Here is a 14,626-nt window from a genome sequence, read left to right as displayed (position 1 = left end):
TTTCCAAAAGATCTTTCAGCAAGGTACCACATCAAATGTCAGTATGCAAATTAAGAATTCCTGGTGTAGGGGGTAACATATTAGCATGGATAGATGGTTGGTTAGTTAACAGGTAACAGTGAATGGAGATAAGTAAGTCATATTTGGGTTGGTAAGATGTGACCAGTGGGGTGTCACAGGGATCAGTGCTGGGGCCTCAACTATTTACAATTTATATCAATGGATTGGATGAAGAGGCCAAATATATGATTGCTAAATTTGCCGATGACACAAAGATAGGTAAGAATGTAAGTTATGAAGAGGACAAAAGAAGCCTGCAAAGGGATATAGACAGGCTAAGTGAGTGAGCAAAGATTTAGCAGATGGAATATAATGTGGGAAAATGTGGACTTGTCCACTTTGGCAGGAAGAATAGAAGACAGTATCTTATTTAAATGGAGAGAGATTGCAGAAGTCTAAGGAACAGAAGAGCGGCACGGTAGCACAGTGGTTAGCGCTGTTGCTTCACAGCTCCAGCGACCTGGGTTCGATTCCGGACTTGGGTCACTGTCTGTGTGGAGTTTGCACATGCTCCTTGTGTCTGCGTGGGTTTCCTTCGGGTGCTCCGGTTTCCTCCCACAGTCCAAAGATGTGCTGGTTAGTTTGATTGGCCATGCTAAAATTGCCCCTTAGTGTCCTGAGATGCGTAGGTTAGAGGGATTAGCAGTTAAATGTGTGGGGATATGGGGGTAGGGCCTGGGTGGGATTGTGGTCGGTGCAGACTCGATGGGCCAGATGGCCTCTTTCTGCACTGTAGGGTTTCTATGATTCTATAATTCTAGAAGGATTTGGGTGTCTTGGTACAAAGTCACAAAAGGTTAGTCTGCAGGTACAGCAAGTGATTAGAAAGGCAAAGGGAATGTTGTTGTTTATTATAAGAGAATAGAATATATGGAATGGAGGTGGTGACATAGTGGTATTATCGCTGGACTATTAAAATCAGAGAGTAGGCTAATGCTTTGGGGACCTGGATTCAAATCCTGCCACGGCAGGTGGTGGAGTTTGAACTCAATAACAAGAAATCTGTGGGTGAATTTTCCCAGTTCCACCCACCATGGGAATCGTAGCAGGCGAGGTGCAGACCATAGAAAGGTCCATTGATCTTGGGTGGGATTTTCCGGTTTTGGGGTGAGCATGGCCGGAAAATCCCATCCGTGGAATTAAAAGTCTAATGTTGACCATGAAACCATTGTCATTAAAACCCTTCTGTTCATATTTGCGATATACTCATAGAAATCATAGAAACCCTACAGTGCAGAAGGAGGCCATTCGACCCATCGAGTCTGCACCGACCACAATCCCACCCAGGCCCTACCCCCACATATTTACCCGCTAATCCCTCTAACCTACACATCCCAGGACTCTAAGGGGCAATTTTTAACCTGGCCAATCAACCTAACCCGCACATCTTTGGACTGACAGTCAGATGTGTGGGGATATGGGGATGCTGACAGTCAGATTCAGATAAGAATGTCTATTGACAATTTGCTCACACTGAGACCAGAAATTCCAATGGACCTTTAAATGGTCCACCATATTTTCCATCCTGTCCATGATGATTCCCACGGTGGGTGAGATCAGAAAATTCACCTCGTTGTGTTGTATTTTTATTTGGATTTGTAAATTTTAAATTTATCTGTGGGATTGTGCACTTAATGGGCAACCATCATTACCGGGTCTGGCCTACATGTCACTCCAGGCCCACAGCAAAATGGTTGACTCTTAAATAGCCTGTGAAGGGAAATTAGGGATGGGTAGTGAATATTGGCCTCGGCCAGTGATGCACACATTCAGTAAATGAATAAATAAAAGAGTAGGGGTGTTTTGCTAAAGTTGTACAAGGTGTTGACGAGACCACAATGTGTAAGATTTTGTTCTCCTTATTTAAGAAAGGATTTAAATGCTTCAGAAGCAGTTCAGAGATGGTTCACTCAACTGGTACCTAGGATAGGAAGTGGAGGGGTGGGGTGGGGTGGGGTTATGGAGGGGTGGGCTGGGGTGGGGTTATGGAGGGGTGGGCTGGGGTGGGGTTATGGAGGGGTGGGGTGGGGTGGGGTTATGGAGGGGTGGGGTGGGGTGGGGTGGGGTTATGGAGGGGTGGGGTGGGGTTATGGAGGGGTGGGGTGGGGTGGGGTTATGGAGGGGTGGGGTGGGGTTATGGAGGGGTGGGGTGGGGTGGGGTTATGGAGGGGTGGGGTGGGGTTATCTTAAGAGGGAAGGTTGAGCAGTCTGGGCCTGTATTCATTGGAGTTTAGAAAAATGGAAGGTGGTCTTATTGAAACACAAGGTCCTGAAGGGACTTGGCAGGGCGGATGCTGAAAGGATGTTTCCTCCTGTGGGAGTGAATAGTTTAAAAAGAAGGGGTCTCCCATTTAAGACTGAGGTGAGGAGAAATTTTTATTCCAAGGGCGGTGACTCTTTGAAACCCTCTTCTCCAGGGAGCAGTGGAGGCTGGGTTGTTAAATGTTTTTAAGGTTTTTGATTAGTAAGGGAGTCAAAGGGTATTGAGAGTGGGTGGTATGTGGAGTAGAGGCCACTGTCAGATCAGCTGTGATTCTATCGAATGGTGAAGCAGACTCAAGGGACTGAAATCCAGCTCCTAATTTGTATGTTCTTATGTTTGTAGGCATCTCGCGTGGAGCATTAAAATTGGCATGGATCAGTTGGATGAATTGGTTGTCTCTGTGCTGTAAATTCTATATAATTCTATTTAATCTGCTGTCAAGTGTACGATCAACTACCTCTCTTAGGAAGATAGACCATCTACGATTGAGACAATGTGTGAGATAATCCCCTTTGCCGCTGGAATTTTTCATTGAAGCAGATCAAATGAGATCTAATTGAAAGTGAAGGATTACTTTTTGATGCTAATAAGCCCATGAATTGAAAGAAAACAGGTTGTTCCTTGAGATCATACCATTTCTAAAATAAGAACAAGTGCCGGAATTCTACCATGCCGCCTGCCATGGAATCGGCGAGGGGCGGACAATGGAAATGTCTGTAGACCTCGGGCTGGAATTTCTGGTCTCGCTTGAGCGTGGCTGTAATATCCCGTCCAAGGTGTTCCTGAAAAGGAATTTATTATAAATAATTATTGAGCCTGCAAGTTCAGACTTTTACTAATTCCCATGTATCTGAGTATTCTGGTTTAATCCCCACAGAATAACAGCGACTGTGTTGTCTACATTTTTTGTTCAGTGTCAGGTATTTCTCATTTTTAACTAAAACAGATTTGCTAAATATCTAACAAGGCAGGAAACTGAATGTATGAAATAATTATTAATTGATTTAATGTATGTTATTTCAGATGCCATGTGGGACTTCAGTGGCCAAAACAAACTCTTAGTACATGGTCCCAATGCGACTGCTGGTATATTTGCGACATACCCATCTGCGCACTTAACTCCAGTAAATGGCTTTTTTGATCAGGTAATTAACTAAAAACCTATTAAGTACATACTGTATCCAAAGGTGAAAATAAGCCGGAACGGTTCAGTATGGTGTAGGAAAATGCTCAGAACTACTGACTTCAGGAAAAATTCAGACTGTACTGATCCAAATTGTGATGTGGAGTTGGACTTTAACCTGGTGTTGTTAAAACTTCTTACGATCCAAATTAGACAGCAGTATGAATGAATTGTGATTCTCGCCGAAGGTTTATTGGATTTTTTTCTAATTACTCAGGAAACCTTTCAGATTGACAGAAATCTCAGTGAGCAGGGACTGCAGGAAATGGAAATTTCTGTTTGATTTGTAACCACTTGGACATGAAACCTGCCTGAATTGTATTAAACAATGTAACTCCTGTTCAAGAAAGGATGGCGAGCAAAAAAAAGCAGAGCCGCCAAGCAGTTAAACTGATATCACCCATCAGGAAAATGCTGCAATCTCTTATTCAGGGAAGTACTCACAGGGCAGTTAAAAATCATAGTATGATTGGGGACAGTCAGAGTGGATTTATGTAAGGAAAATAGTGTTTGACAAGTCTGATAGACAGTTTTGAGGATATATCTAGTAGGGAGGATCAAAATGAACCAGTGAATGTAATGCATTTGGTTTTTCAGAAAGTATTTGATGAGGTACAACATGAAAGGTTGTTGCACAAGATAAGGGCTTATGGAGATGGGGCAATATGTTAACGTAGAGGATTGAATACAGGACAGAAAAGACATCACTGTCAGGTTGGCAGGCTGTTAATAATGGGGTATCACAAGGATCAGTGTTGGTGCTCCAGCTATTTACAATCTATTTTCATAACTTAGATGAAGGGATCAAGCAGAACAAAAACACTTTTACTGAAATTAAATACCTGAGTGAAAGAGTTAGCTGATATGAGTGCAAAAAGAGGCTGCAAAGAGATAGATTCAGGTTATAGAAAGGATATTATTAAACTAGAAAGAGTGCAGAAAAGATTTACTAGGATGCTAACGGGACTTGATGGTTTGAGTTATAAGGAGAGGCTGGATAGACTGGGACTTTTTTCTCTGGAGCGTAGAAGGCTGAGGGGTGATCTTATAGAGATCTATAAAATAATGTGGGGCATAGACAAGGTAGATAGTCAATATGAAATAATGAGGGGCACAGATCAGCTAGATAGTCAATATCTTTTCCCAAAGATAGGGGAGTCTAAAACTAGAGGGCATAGGTTTAAGGTGAGAGGAGAGAGATACAAAAGTGTCCAGAGGGGCAATTTTTTCACAGAGGGTGGTGAGTGTCTGGAACAAGCTGTCAGAGATAGTAATAGAGGTGGGTACAATTTTGTCCTTTAAAAAGCATTTAGATAGTTACATGGGTAAGATGGGTATAGAGGGATATGGGCCAAATGCAGGCAATTGAGATTAGCTTAAGTGTTTAAAAAAAAAGCGGCATGGACAAGTTGGGCCGAAGAGCCTGTTTCCATGCTGTAAACCTCTATGACTCTAAGCTGTGAAATCAATTAAAGTAACAGGAAGAGGACTCTGTCGGTCTGCAGCCACGTTGCTAGTTAAGCATTTGTAACAAACCTCTTCTGGGTTTGGATTAAACAGCATTGTATCAAATTTACAAATTGGCAACAAAACAGTTGGAGGTAAAATTGTAGCAAAGTATCGCTACCTATTTGGCTGCTGGGATCGGTGAGATCCAGAACAATGTTTTCCCCAGCACCAACTGCTGTTGATGTTTTGTATAAATACGTTTATATAGATTACCTGCTCACACAAATGATATCTTCCAGGAAAAAGGAAGTTAATTTATATTTTCACATTTTTCCTCCCCGACTAACAGCCCTCGATTTTCGCTGAGGTACAATTCCATTACCAATTAACACCTCAGTTAAACTTTTTTTCATTCAATCGTGGGACACTGGCATCGCTGGCTGGCCAGCATTTATTGCCCATCCCTAGTTGCTCTTAAGGAGGTGGTGGTGAGCCGCCTTCCTGAATCACTGCAGTCCATGTGCTGTGGGTTGACCCACAATGCTGTTAGGGAGAGAATTCCAGGATTTTGACACTCAGTAGACTTGGAAGCAAGTGTCCAGCCGCAATCGGCCCCAGAGCACAGCCAATTAACGGCCAGCCACTGTGAAAGGCTGAACTGCCAGGGAGGGTGGGATGAAGGTGGGTGTCGACTGAAGTGATGGTTTAGGCCGATGAATCCAACCATCTCCCTGAAGGCTGACATCTGCTTCAGTGAGCTGTAGTTTTGTTCCAATGACACTTGTACCAAAATAATGTTGCAAACTCGCTCTATCATAGCAACATAACACAGCACAGTGGCACAGTGGTCACCACTGCTGCCTCACAGTGCCAGGGACCCGGGTTCAATTCCAGCCTTGGTGTGACTGTCTGTGTGGAGTTTGCACATTCTCCCCATGTCTGTGTGGGTTTCCTCTGGGTGCTCCAGTTTCCTCCCACAGTCCAAAGATGTGCGGGTTAAGTTGATTGGCTGTGCTAAATTGCTATTTAGTGTCAGGGGGACTAGCAGGGTAAATATGTGAGGTAGGGCTTGGGTGGGATTGTTGTTGGCGCAGACTCGATGGGCTGAATGGCCTCCTTCTGCACTGTAGGGATTCTATGATAACACCTCAACCCGCAAACATTTTCTTTTATTTTGTTTCATCCTGAATATTTTATCCTGCCCTGGATCGAAAATGAGTTTGGTTTTGGCTGGATGTGGCAGGACTGCAGAGCTTAGATCTGATCCATTGGTTGTGGGATTGCTTAGCTCTATCTATTACTTGCTCCTTCCACCATTTGGCAGGAAAGTAGTCCTGTCTTGTTGCTTCACCAGGCTGACACCTCATTTTTAGATACACCTAGTGTTGCTCCTGGCATGCCCTCCTGCACTCTTCATTGACCAGGGTTGATCCCCTGGTTGGGTGGTAATGGTGAAGTGGGGGATATGCCGGGCCATGAGGTTGCAGATTATGGTTGAGGATGGTAGCACAATGGTTGCCACTGCTGCTTCACAGCGCCAGGGACCTGGGTTCAATTCCTGGTTTGAGTCACTGTCTGTATGGAGTTTGCACGTTCTCCCCGTGTCTGCGTGGGTTTCCTCTGGCTGCTCCGGTTTCCTCCCACATTCTGAAAGGTGTGCTGGTTAGGTCCATTGACCCGAAGAGGCGCCGGAATGTGGCGACTAGGGGAATTTCACTGTAACTTCATTGCAGTGTTAATGTAAGCCTTACTTGTGCCTAATAAATAAACTTTATACTTTACAGTTCTGCGGCTTCTGATGGCCTACAGTGCCTCATGGATGTCCAGTTTTGAGTGGTTAGATCTGACCATCATTTAGCAGGGTGGTAGTGTTACACAACAATATGAGCATGATAATGTCCTTCAACATTTTATAAGTCTGAATTTGCTTCTCCTTTTTTCTAATGCAGCTGATTGGAACTACTGCTCTCATAGTTTGCATCCTTGCCATTGTGGATAAGTTCAATAACCCAGTGCCAAAGGGACTGGAGGCATTTACTGTTGGTTTTGCCGTATTGGTAATTGGCCTGTCAATGGGTTTCAACTCTGGGTATGCTGTGAACCCTGCCAGAGACTTTGGACCTCGCTTGTTCACAGCACTGGCTGGTTGGGGAGCTGAGGTTTTCAGGTTTGTTGTTTTTATCAGCTCTTATGGCTTTGTTTTCAATTAACTTTTACTTGGATTGACAACTGGATTCTGGGATGTAAGATTGACACTAGTCATTTATGGACACATTTATACATGTAATTGCCACAACTTGCATGTTTTTGCAGCTTTAAGTATCTAAAATGTACACAACTAACTCAATGGATACTGCCATTAATAACTTGTTGGGTAAAATGGTCTGTTTCAGTACCATGTTTCATGTGTAGTCAAATGTAATTTTGTACTGAACCATTATCACGGGATGAGGTAACTAATTTCAACCATTGTTTCCAATCAAATTGATGGGATTGAAGGCCGATAAACCCCCAGGGCTGACGAATGGCAGATGGAGTTTAATTTAGACAAATGCGAGGTGATGCATTTTGGTAGATTGAACCAGGGCAGGACTTACTCAGTTAATGGTAGGGCGTTGGAGAGAGTTACAGAGCAAAGAGATCTAGGGGTACATGTTCATAGCTCCTTGAAAGTGGAGTCACAGGTGGACAGAGTGGTGAAGAAGGCAGTCGGCATGCTTGGTTTCATCGGTCAGAACATTGAATACAGGAGTTGAGATGTCTTGTTAAAGTTGTACAAGATATTGGTAAGGCCACACTTGGAATACTGTGTGCAATTCTGGTCACCCTATTATAGAAAGGATATTATTAAACTAGAAAGAGTGCAGAAAAGATTTACTAGGATGCTACTGGGACTTGATGGATTGAGTTATAAGGAGAGGCTGAATAGACTGGGACTTTTTTCCCTGGAGCGTAGGAGGCTGAGGGGTGACCTTATAAAGGTCTATAAAATAATGAGGGGCATAGACAAGGTAGATAGTCAATATCTTTTCCCAAAGGTAGGGGAGTCTAAAACTAGAGGGCATAGGGTTAAGGTGAGAGGGGAGAGATACAAAAGTGTCCAGAGGGGCAATTTTTTCACACAGAGGGTGGTGAGTGCCTGGAACAAGCTGCCAGAGGTAGTAGTAGAGGCGGGTACAATTTTATCTTTTAAAAAGCATTTAGATAGTTACATGGGCATGATGGGTATAGAGGGATATGGGCCAAATGCAGGCAATTGGGATTAGCTTAGGGGTTTTAACAAAAAAAGGGTGGCATGGACAAGTTGGGCTGAAGGGCCTGTTTCCATGCTGTAAACCTCTATGTCTCCATGACTCTAATATACATCCCTCAGTAGTTATGAAAGTTGCCCTATAAATCGTGGATGCATTGGTGGGCATCTTCCAAGAGGTAGGGAGAAAACAGGGAATTGTAGACCAGTCAGCCAGACGTCAGTAGTGGGGAAAATGCTGGAGTCTATTCTCAAAGATTTTATAGCAGAGCACTTGGAAAACAGTGGCAGGATTGGACAGAGTAAGCATGGATTTATGAAAGGGCTTGAGAAATCTATTGGAATTCTTTGAGGATGTAACTGGCAGAGTTGATGAGGGTGGAGGCAGTGGATGTAGTTTATTTATGATTGTGGAGATGCTGGTGTTGGACTGGGGTGGACACAATAAGAACTATCACAACACCAGGTTAAAGTCCAACAGGTTTATTTGGAATCACAAGCTTTCGGAGCGTTGCTCCTTCATCATGTGATGATCACCTATTGAAGGAGCAGCTCTCCGAAAACTTGTGATTCCAAATAAACCTGTTGGACTTTAACCTGGTATTGTGAGACTTCTTAATGCGGTTTATTTAGACTTTCTGAAAGCTTTCGGCAAGGTTCCACATACGAAATTAGCATGTAAAATTAAAGTCCATTGGCTTGGGGGTATTGTGTTGAGATGGATAGAAAACCGGTTGGCAGACAGAAAACAAAGAGTAGGAATAAATGGGTCTTCTTCCAAACGGCAGATAGTGACTAGTGGGATACCACAAGGACTGGTGCTGGGTCCCCAGCTGTTCACAATGTATATTAATGATTTAGATGAGAGAACTAAATGTAATATCTCCAAATTTGCAGATGACACAAAGCTGGGTGGGAGGGTGAACTGTGAGAAGGATACAGAGTTGCTTCAGTGTGAGTTGGACAAATTGAGTGAGTGGGCAAATGCATGGCAGATGCAGTGTAATGTGCATGAATGTGAAGTTATCCACTTTGAAAGCAAAAGCAGGAAGGCAGATTATTATCTGAATGCCTTTAAATTGAGAGTGGGGAATGTGCAACGAGACCTGGGTGTTCTCGCACACCAGTCAATGAAGGGAAGCATGCAGGTGCATCAGGTGATGAAGAAGGCAAATGGTATGTTGGCCTTCATAGTGAGAGGATTCCAGTACAGGAGCAGAGATGGCTTGCTGCAATTATACAGGATCTTGGTGAGTACCTGTGCAATTTTGGTCTCCTTATCTGAGGAAGGATGTTCTTGCTATGGACAGTGCAGTAAAGGTTTACCAGACTGATTCTTGGGATGTTGGGACTGACATATGGGGAAAGATTGAGTTGGTAAGGATTATATTCACTAGAGTTTCAGAGAATGAGGTGGGATCTCATAGAAATCTATAAAAGTCTAACAGGACTAGACAAGAGTAGATGCAGGAAAGATGTTCTTGATTGTGGGGGAGTCCAGAACCAGGGATCATAGGCTAAGGATATGGGGTAAAGCATTTCGAACTGAGGTGTGGAGAAATTTCTTCACCCAGAGAATGGTGAGCCTGTGAAATTCTCTACCACAGAAAGCAGTTGAGGCCAAAACATCATTTGTTTTTCAGGTGTTAGATATAGCTCTGGGACCAAAGGGATCAAATAATATGGGGAAAGCAGGAACAGGTTACTGAGTTGGATGATCAGCCATGATTGTAATGAATGGGGAAGCAGGCTTGAAGGGCTGAATGGCCGACTCCTGCTCCTTTTTTCTATGTTTCTATCCCAATGTTTCCTATCTGAACACCCAGTTTTTTAACCTCCCATTCTGCACCTGAAAGTCTATGTTATATGTTGATCATACGTTGGTGAAGAACAATTTGACATCAGTTTTTGATTTTTTTTTTATTATTTTGGACCCAATATTCCACCAAAATACATGGTAAAAGTTCAAAAGAAGTGGAGAAGAAGCAAGAAAGTGGCACTGAAAATGCATAGCTTTAATGTGGAGAAATAATTTAATAAAATATGAGCCTAGTTTTATAAATTGAGACATATTGCACAAAACAAAGCGATAACATTGCATTGCTGGAGCAATGGCAAGATGGAATTTACCCTCACCATTCTGACTCCATTCCAAATCACACAATGTCTTACTTAAATAATTTTGACCCACGGTGACAGTCGATCACAGAAGAATATCCTATAATCTGAGGAGGAAAGCCTTTCTGCATACCTACTTGAGAATAGACACACAGAGGGACCTGGGTGTACAAGTCCACAGATCCTTAAAGGTGGCAGCACAGGTGGAGAGGGTGGTGAAGAAGGCATATGGCATGCTTGCCTTTATTGGATGGGGCATAGAATATAAAAGTTGGCATATGATGCTGCAGTTGTATAGAACGATGGTTGGGCCACATTTGGAATACTGCGTCCAGTTCTGGTCGCCACACTACCAGAAGGACGTGGAGGCTTTGGAGAGAGTACAGAGAAGGTTTACCAGGATGTTGCCTGGTATGGAGGGTCTTAGCTATGAGGAGAGATTGGGTAAACTGCGGTTGTTCTCCCTGGAAAGACGGAGGATGAGGGGCGACCTAATAGAGGTGTATAAAATTATGAAGGGCATAGATAGGGTGAACAGTGGGAAGCTTTTTCCCAGGTCAGAGGTGACGAACACAAGGTGTGAACACAAGGCCCCCCTCACGGGTTCAAGGGGAGGGGGGCAAGGTTCAACACAGATGTCAGGGGGACGTATTTTACACAGAGTGTGGTGGGGGCCTGGAATGCACTGCCAAGCAAGGTGATTGAGGTGGACACGCTGGGATCGTTTAAGACTTATCTAGATAGCCACATGAACAGACTGGGAATAGAGGGATACAAAAGAATGGTCTAGTTGGGCACATGAGCGGCGCAGGCTTGGAGGGCCGAAGGGCCTGTTCCTGTGCTGTATTGTTCTTTGTTCTTTGTACTTCTGTACTCTTAGATTCAGTTTGGCAACAGTAGAGATTTGGGTGCTACTGTCATTAAACTGCCTAAAACTGTACAATGTCCCGTTAGCTTCCCCTTTTTTGCAGGCTGTGACTACCCCCCTGTAAGCAGCTTGCAGTAATGTCTGAAGCTGAATGGAAAGTTGCCCCAGTGCCAGGTCTGCTTCTCCGAGGTGCCTTGATTGAACCAGGCTGGCTGGCTGGCCGTCAACATGCTTTGCAGTTCTGATATTTTGCCTAATTCAGAATATGGATTATCAAGTTTGCCACAGAGGATTGACTCATATGTCAATCTCCAACTGCCAGATATGTTACCTTGTAGACAATTCAAACCTAACGAAACTCCACTTACCTCTCCAACAAGGAGAGGGCAGCACAGTGGCACAGTGGTTAGCACTGCTGCTTCACAGCGCCAGGGACCCGGGTTCAATTCCCGGTTTAGGTCACTGTCTGTGTCGAGTTTGCACCTTCTCCCCATGTCTGCGTGGGTTTCCTCCGAGTGCTCCGGTTTCCTCCCATATTCTGAAAGACGTGCTGGTTAGGTGCATTGACCCGAACAGGCGCCGGAGTGTGGCGACTAGGGGACTTTCACAGTAACTTCATTGCAGTGTTAATGTAAGCCTTACCTGTGACTAATAACTGAACTTTCTTAGGAGGAGAAGTCACCAGTTAGTCATTAGACTGTTGTGAGTTCGAGCACCTGGTGAGTAAGTAGCTGTGATGTGACGAACAGCAGAAGCAGGAAGCTGGCAGCAAAAAAACGAAGCACAAAATTGTCTTCTGATTTTTGGTACACTGGTTATACTGATATACATTTTATAAATTATATAGCGAGGGTGTGTAGCATACAGCATGTCACTAGCAATAGAATTTCTGCATTAATGCATTTATATGGTGCGGCATGTAACGCTGGCAAGTTTCATGTCGACAACAGTTTGATTTGGTGCATTAAATGTGATGTCTAACCTCAGTTTAATGATTCTTCGTTCTTCTGTTTTTTTCTAGTGCTGGAAACTACTGGTTTTGGATTCCCATTTTTGCCCCACTCCTTGGTTCTGTACTTGGTGTTCTGGTATATCAGCTAATGATTGGAATTCACCTTGAGCCCATCAAGCCCAGTTCACCCATTGGAGAAGAAAATGTAAAACTGGCTAATGTAAAATTAAGAGAAAGTTGCTGATACATGATGGATCATGGTCAGAAGATTATAGATTATCTGTGATACGCCATGCATTTTCTCACAATAAACCACAACATTTGATCCGTGTTGAATGTGACAGCACGTTCAACCTGGTATTTTGGAAGCATTCAGAACTTCAATATCTGCTGCAATAAAGTTTATGTAGATTTTTAGGCTGTACGTGTAACACCAGACATCACCATGGACACTATCACACATACATTCACTGAAGCAAGTAAGTATAGAAGAATAAAGAAACCCAATCACTTGCTGTCACATTCTTCTGACTTGGGGAAGCATCTGCCAAATACAGAGAAACCTTCAAACAAAATTATCCTGCAATTGACAATGGGAATTTCCAAGAAGAATTTAGGCTGTAGAGGGTCCTAATTTAAATTTTGTGCTATCCAAAGCAAATCCAAGTGACTTCTATCTTATTGGAATGATAAATAAAGGCAGCTTTTCCTCAAGGGGCACCCACTGATGAACAGGCAAATGCGTTCTGTCTGTGAGGGAACAGCTGCCTGAATTTACCTTCCCTGTGGACAATTCAGTGACACAAGGCTGAATTTAGGAGCAGACTTACCCCTGCCTGGGCGATGTTGTTAAAAGAATGAGGAGGAAAATGGAGCAGAGCGATAACCTGGGATGTCTGTCTTTGGGCCCGGTGAGATTGAAGCGTTCTGAGCATTAACCAATAGAAGGTTCTGACTGCTCAAAGTCCAGGGTGGGACAACACTTTTTAAAATTGTACTTTGACTCGTCAACCTGTCCCTAGGAACCCCCAATTGTCAGGAATCTGGGGAAGATCAAAATAGTTGCTTTCAAACATGCTCATGCATATATCATGCTTTTTCATTGGTCCAATGTTATGTTTCAGAATTGTTTTTACATTGCGCTGAGACCTGAGCAGGGTGCTAGTTTCTGATGTCCAACCAGCTGCAATGCAAAAGTAAAGATGTTGGATCCATGAGAACAGCTCGTGCTGTTTTAATCAGGTCTTCCTAGCTGATAATTTTAAGTAATCCAGCCAAATACTTTAGGATATTGGCTGACTGCACCAGACCTGGGTATCAGAAACTGGCCTTACATCTTAATGCAAATGCGTCTTAATGCAATGTGAAAACAGCTCACAAATTAGCTAAAAAACGTTGTACAGATACAGGTTAATGCCAATTATTTGGTGGTTGTTTAAACCTGTGCTTAATTTTAAAACTATTGTTGCATTTTAGGTGATGGGATGTAAATACGGTATTGCCAGCTGATCTGGGGTTTTATTTTAGGATTTTCATTTGATTAAAAATAGCTTCTGAAACTATAAACTGTAGTAAATGCAATATTTTGGTATCTGAAAAGTACCAAGTTATTGTGATTTTGTATATATCTTTGTGGGAACAAAGAAAACGCACATTAAGAAAGTAAGCTTGTGCATCATTTGTGTAAACGTATAAAATATAATTCAAGGCAGAAAAAGTAGTCTAGGATATAAAGGTGTTGATGGAAAGTCATGTTGGGTAATTACTAAGAAAACTCTCAGAAATGATCTGGCTACTTGAGTACAGATCAGTAAATTGTGTTGTTATACACTGACAGCAAATGCTCCTTTTATCACAAATTCACAGGTTTATTTAAGGGTGCTTTCTGTGTCCCTCATAGACTGCTTTGTTCTGTTTACAAATGGAGATCAGTAAAACAGAATTGGTTTTGAATGACATTTAATAATGGTACGTAATAGCAACAAGTGTTTATGTAAAAGTAATGCCTTGTAGTTTTTTTCTATTTTTCTTAAGTAAATAAACACCTGGCACACATCAATGGTCAGAAAAAACATTTCAACAACTGTTGTCCGTCCTGATACTGTTTGATCTTGTTCATCATTAACATTAACCAGTGCTGAGCAAAAGAAACACAGAAGATTAGATTGGATCACCTAGAAATGTGAAGGGTGGAGAACCTATCAGGAGAGGAGGAACCAGCTCTTGAAAAGAACAGACTGATAGATGACCTAATAGAGGTCTTTTAAATTAGGAAATGTTTTAATACAGTAGGCAAATCTGGAGGTCATCATTATAAGACAGTCACCAAGACAATTAGTAAGGATCTTAGCAGATTTTTTTTATTCAGAGAGTGGTGAGAATCTGGACATGCTGCATCAGCTTGAACTGAATAGTATAAATGCACTTAAGGGGAAGCTAGGAAAGCATATGAAGGAGATGCTTTTGTTGAAACAAGTTAGATG

General features: G+C 42.8%; 1 protein-coding gene across 1 annotated transcript in view; it reads left to right on the top strand.

Moving 5' to 3' along the window:
• Positions 1 to 14,224, top strand: part of LOC144498899 (aquaporin-3-like) — a 41,662-nt gene extending 27,438 nt beyond the window's left edge. The window contains exons 4-6 of the mRNA XM_078220763.1: positions 3,347 to 3,468; positions 6,905 to 7,122; positions 12,213 to 14,224. Of these exons, the coding sequence (XP_078076889.1) occupies positions 3,347 to 3,468; positions 6,905 to 7,122; positions 12,213 to 12,387 (515 nt within the window). The 3' untranslated portion in view covers positions 12,388 to 14,224. The remainder of the gene's footprint in view (positions 1 to 3,346; positions 3,469 to 6,904; positions 7,123 to 12,212) is intronic.
• Positions 14,225 to 14,626: the final 402 nt, after the last annotated feature.

Source organism: Mustelus asterias, chromosome 1, assembly GCF_964213995.1.
Source record: "Mustelus asterias chromosome 1, sMusAst1.hap1.1, whole genome shotgun sequence".
NCBI classification, from domain to species: Eukaryota; Metazoa; Chordata; class Chondrichthyes; order Carcharhiniformes; family Triakidae; genus Mustelus; species Mustelus asterias.
This window is presented reverse-complemented; position numbering and strand designations above follow the sequence as displayed.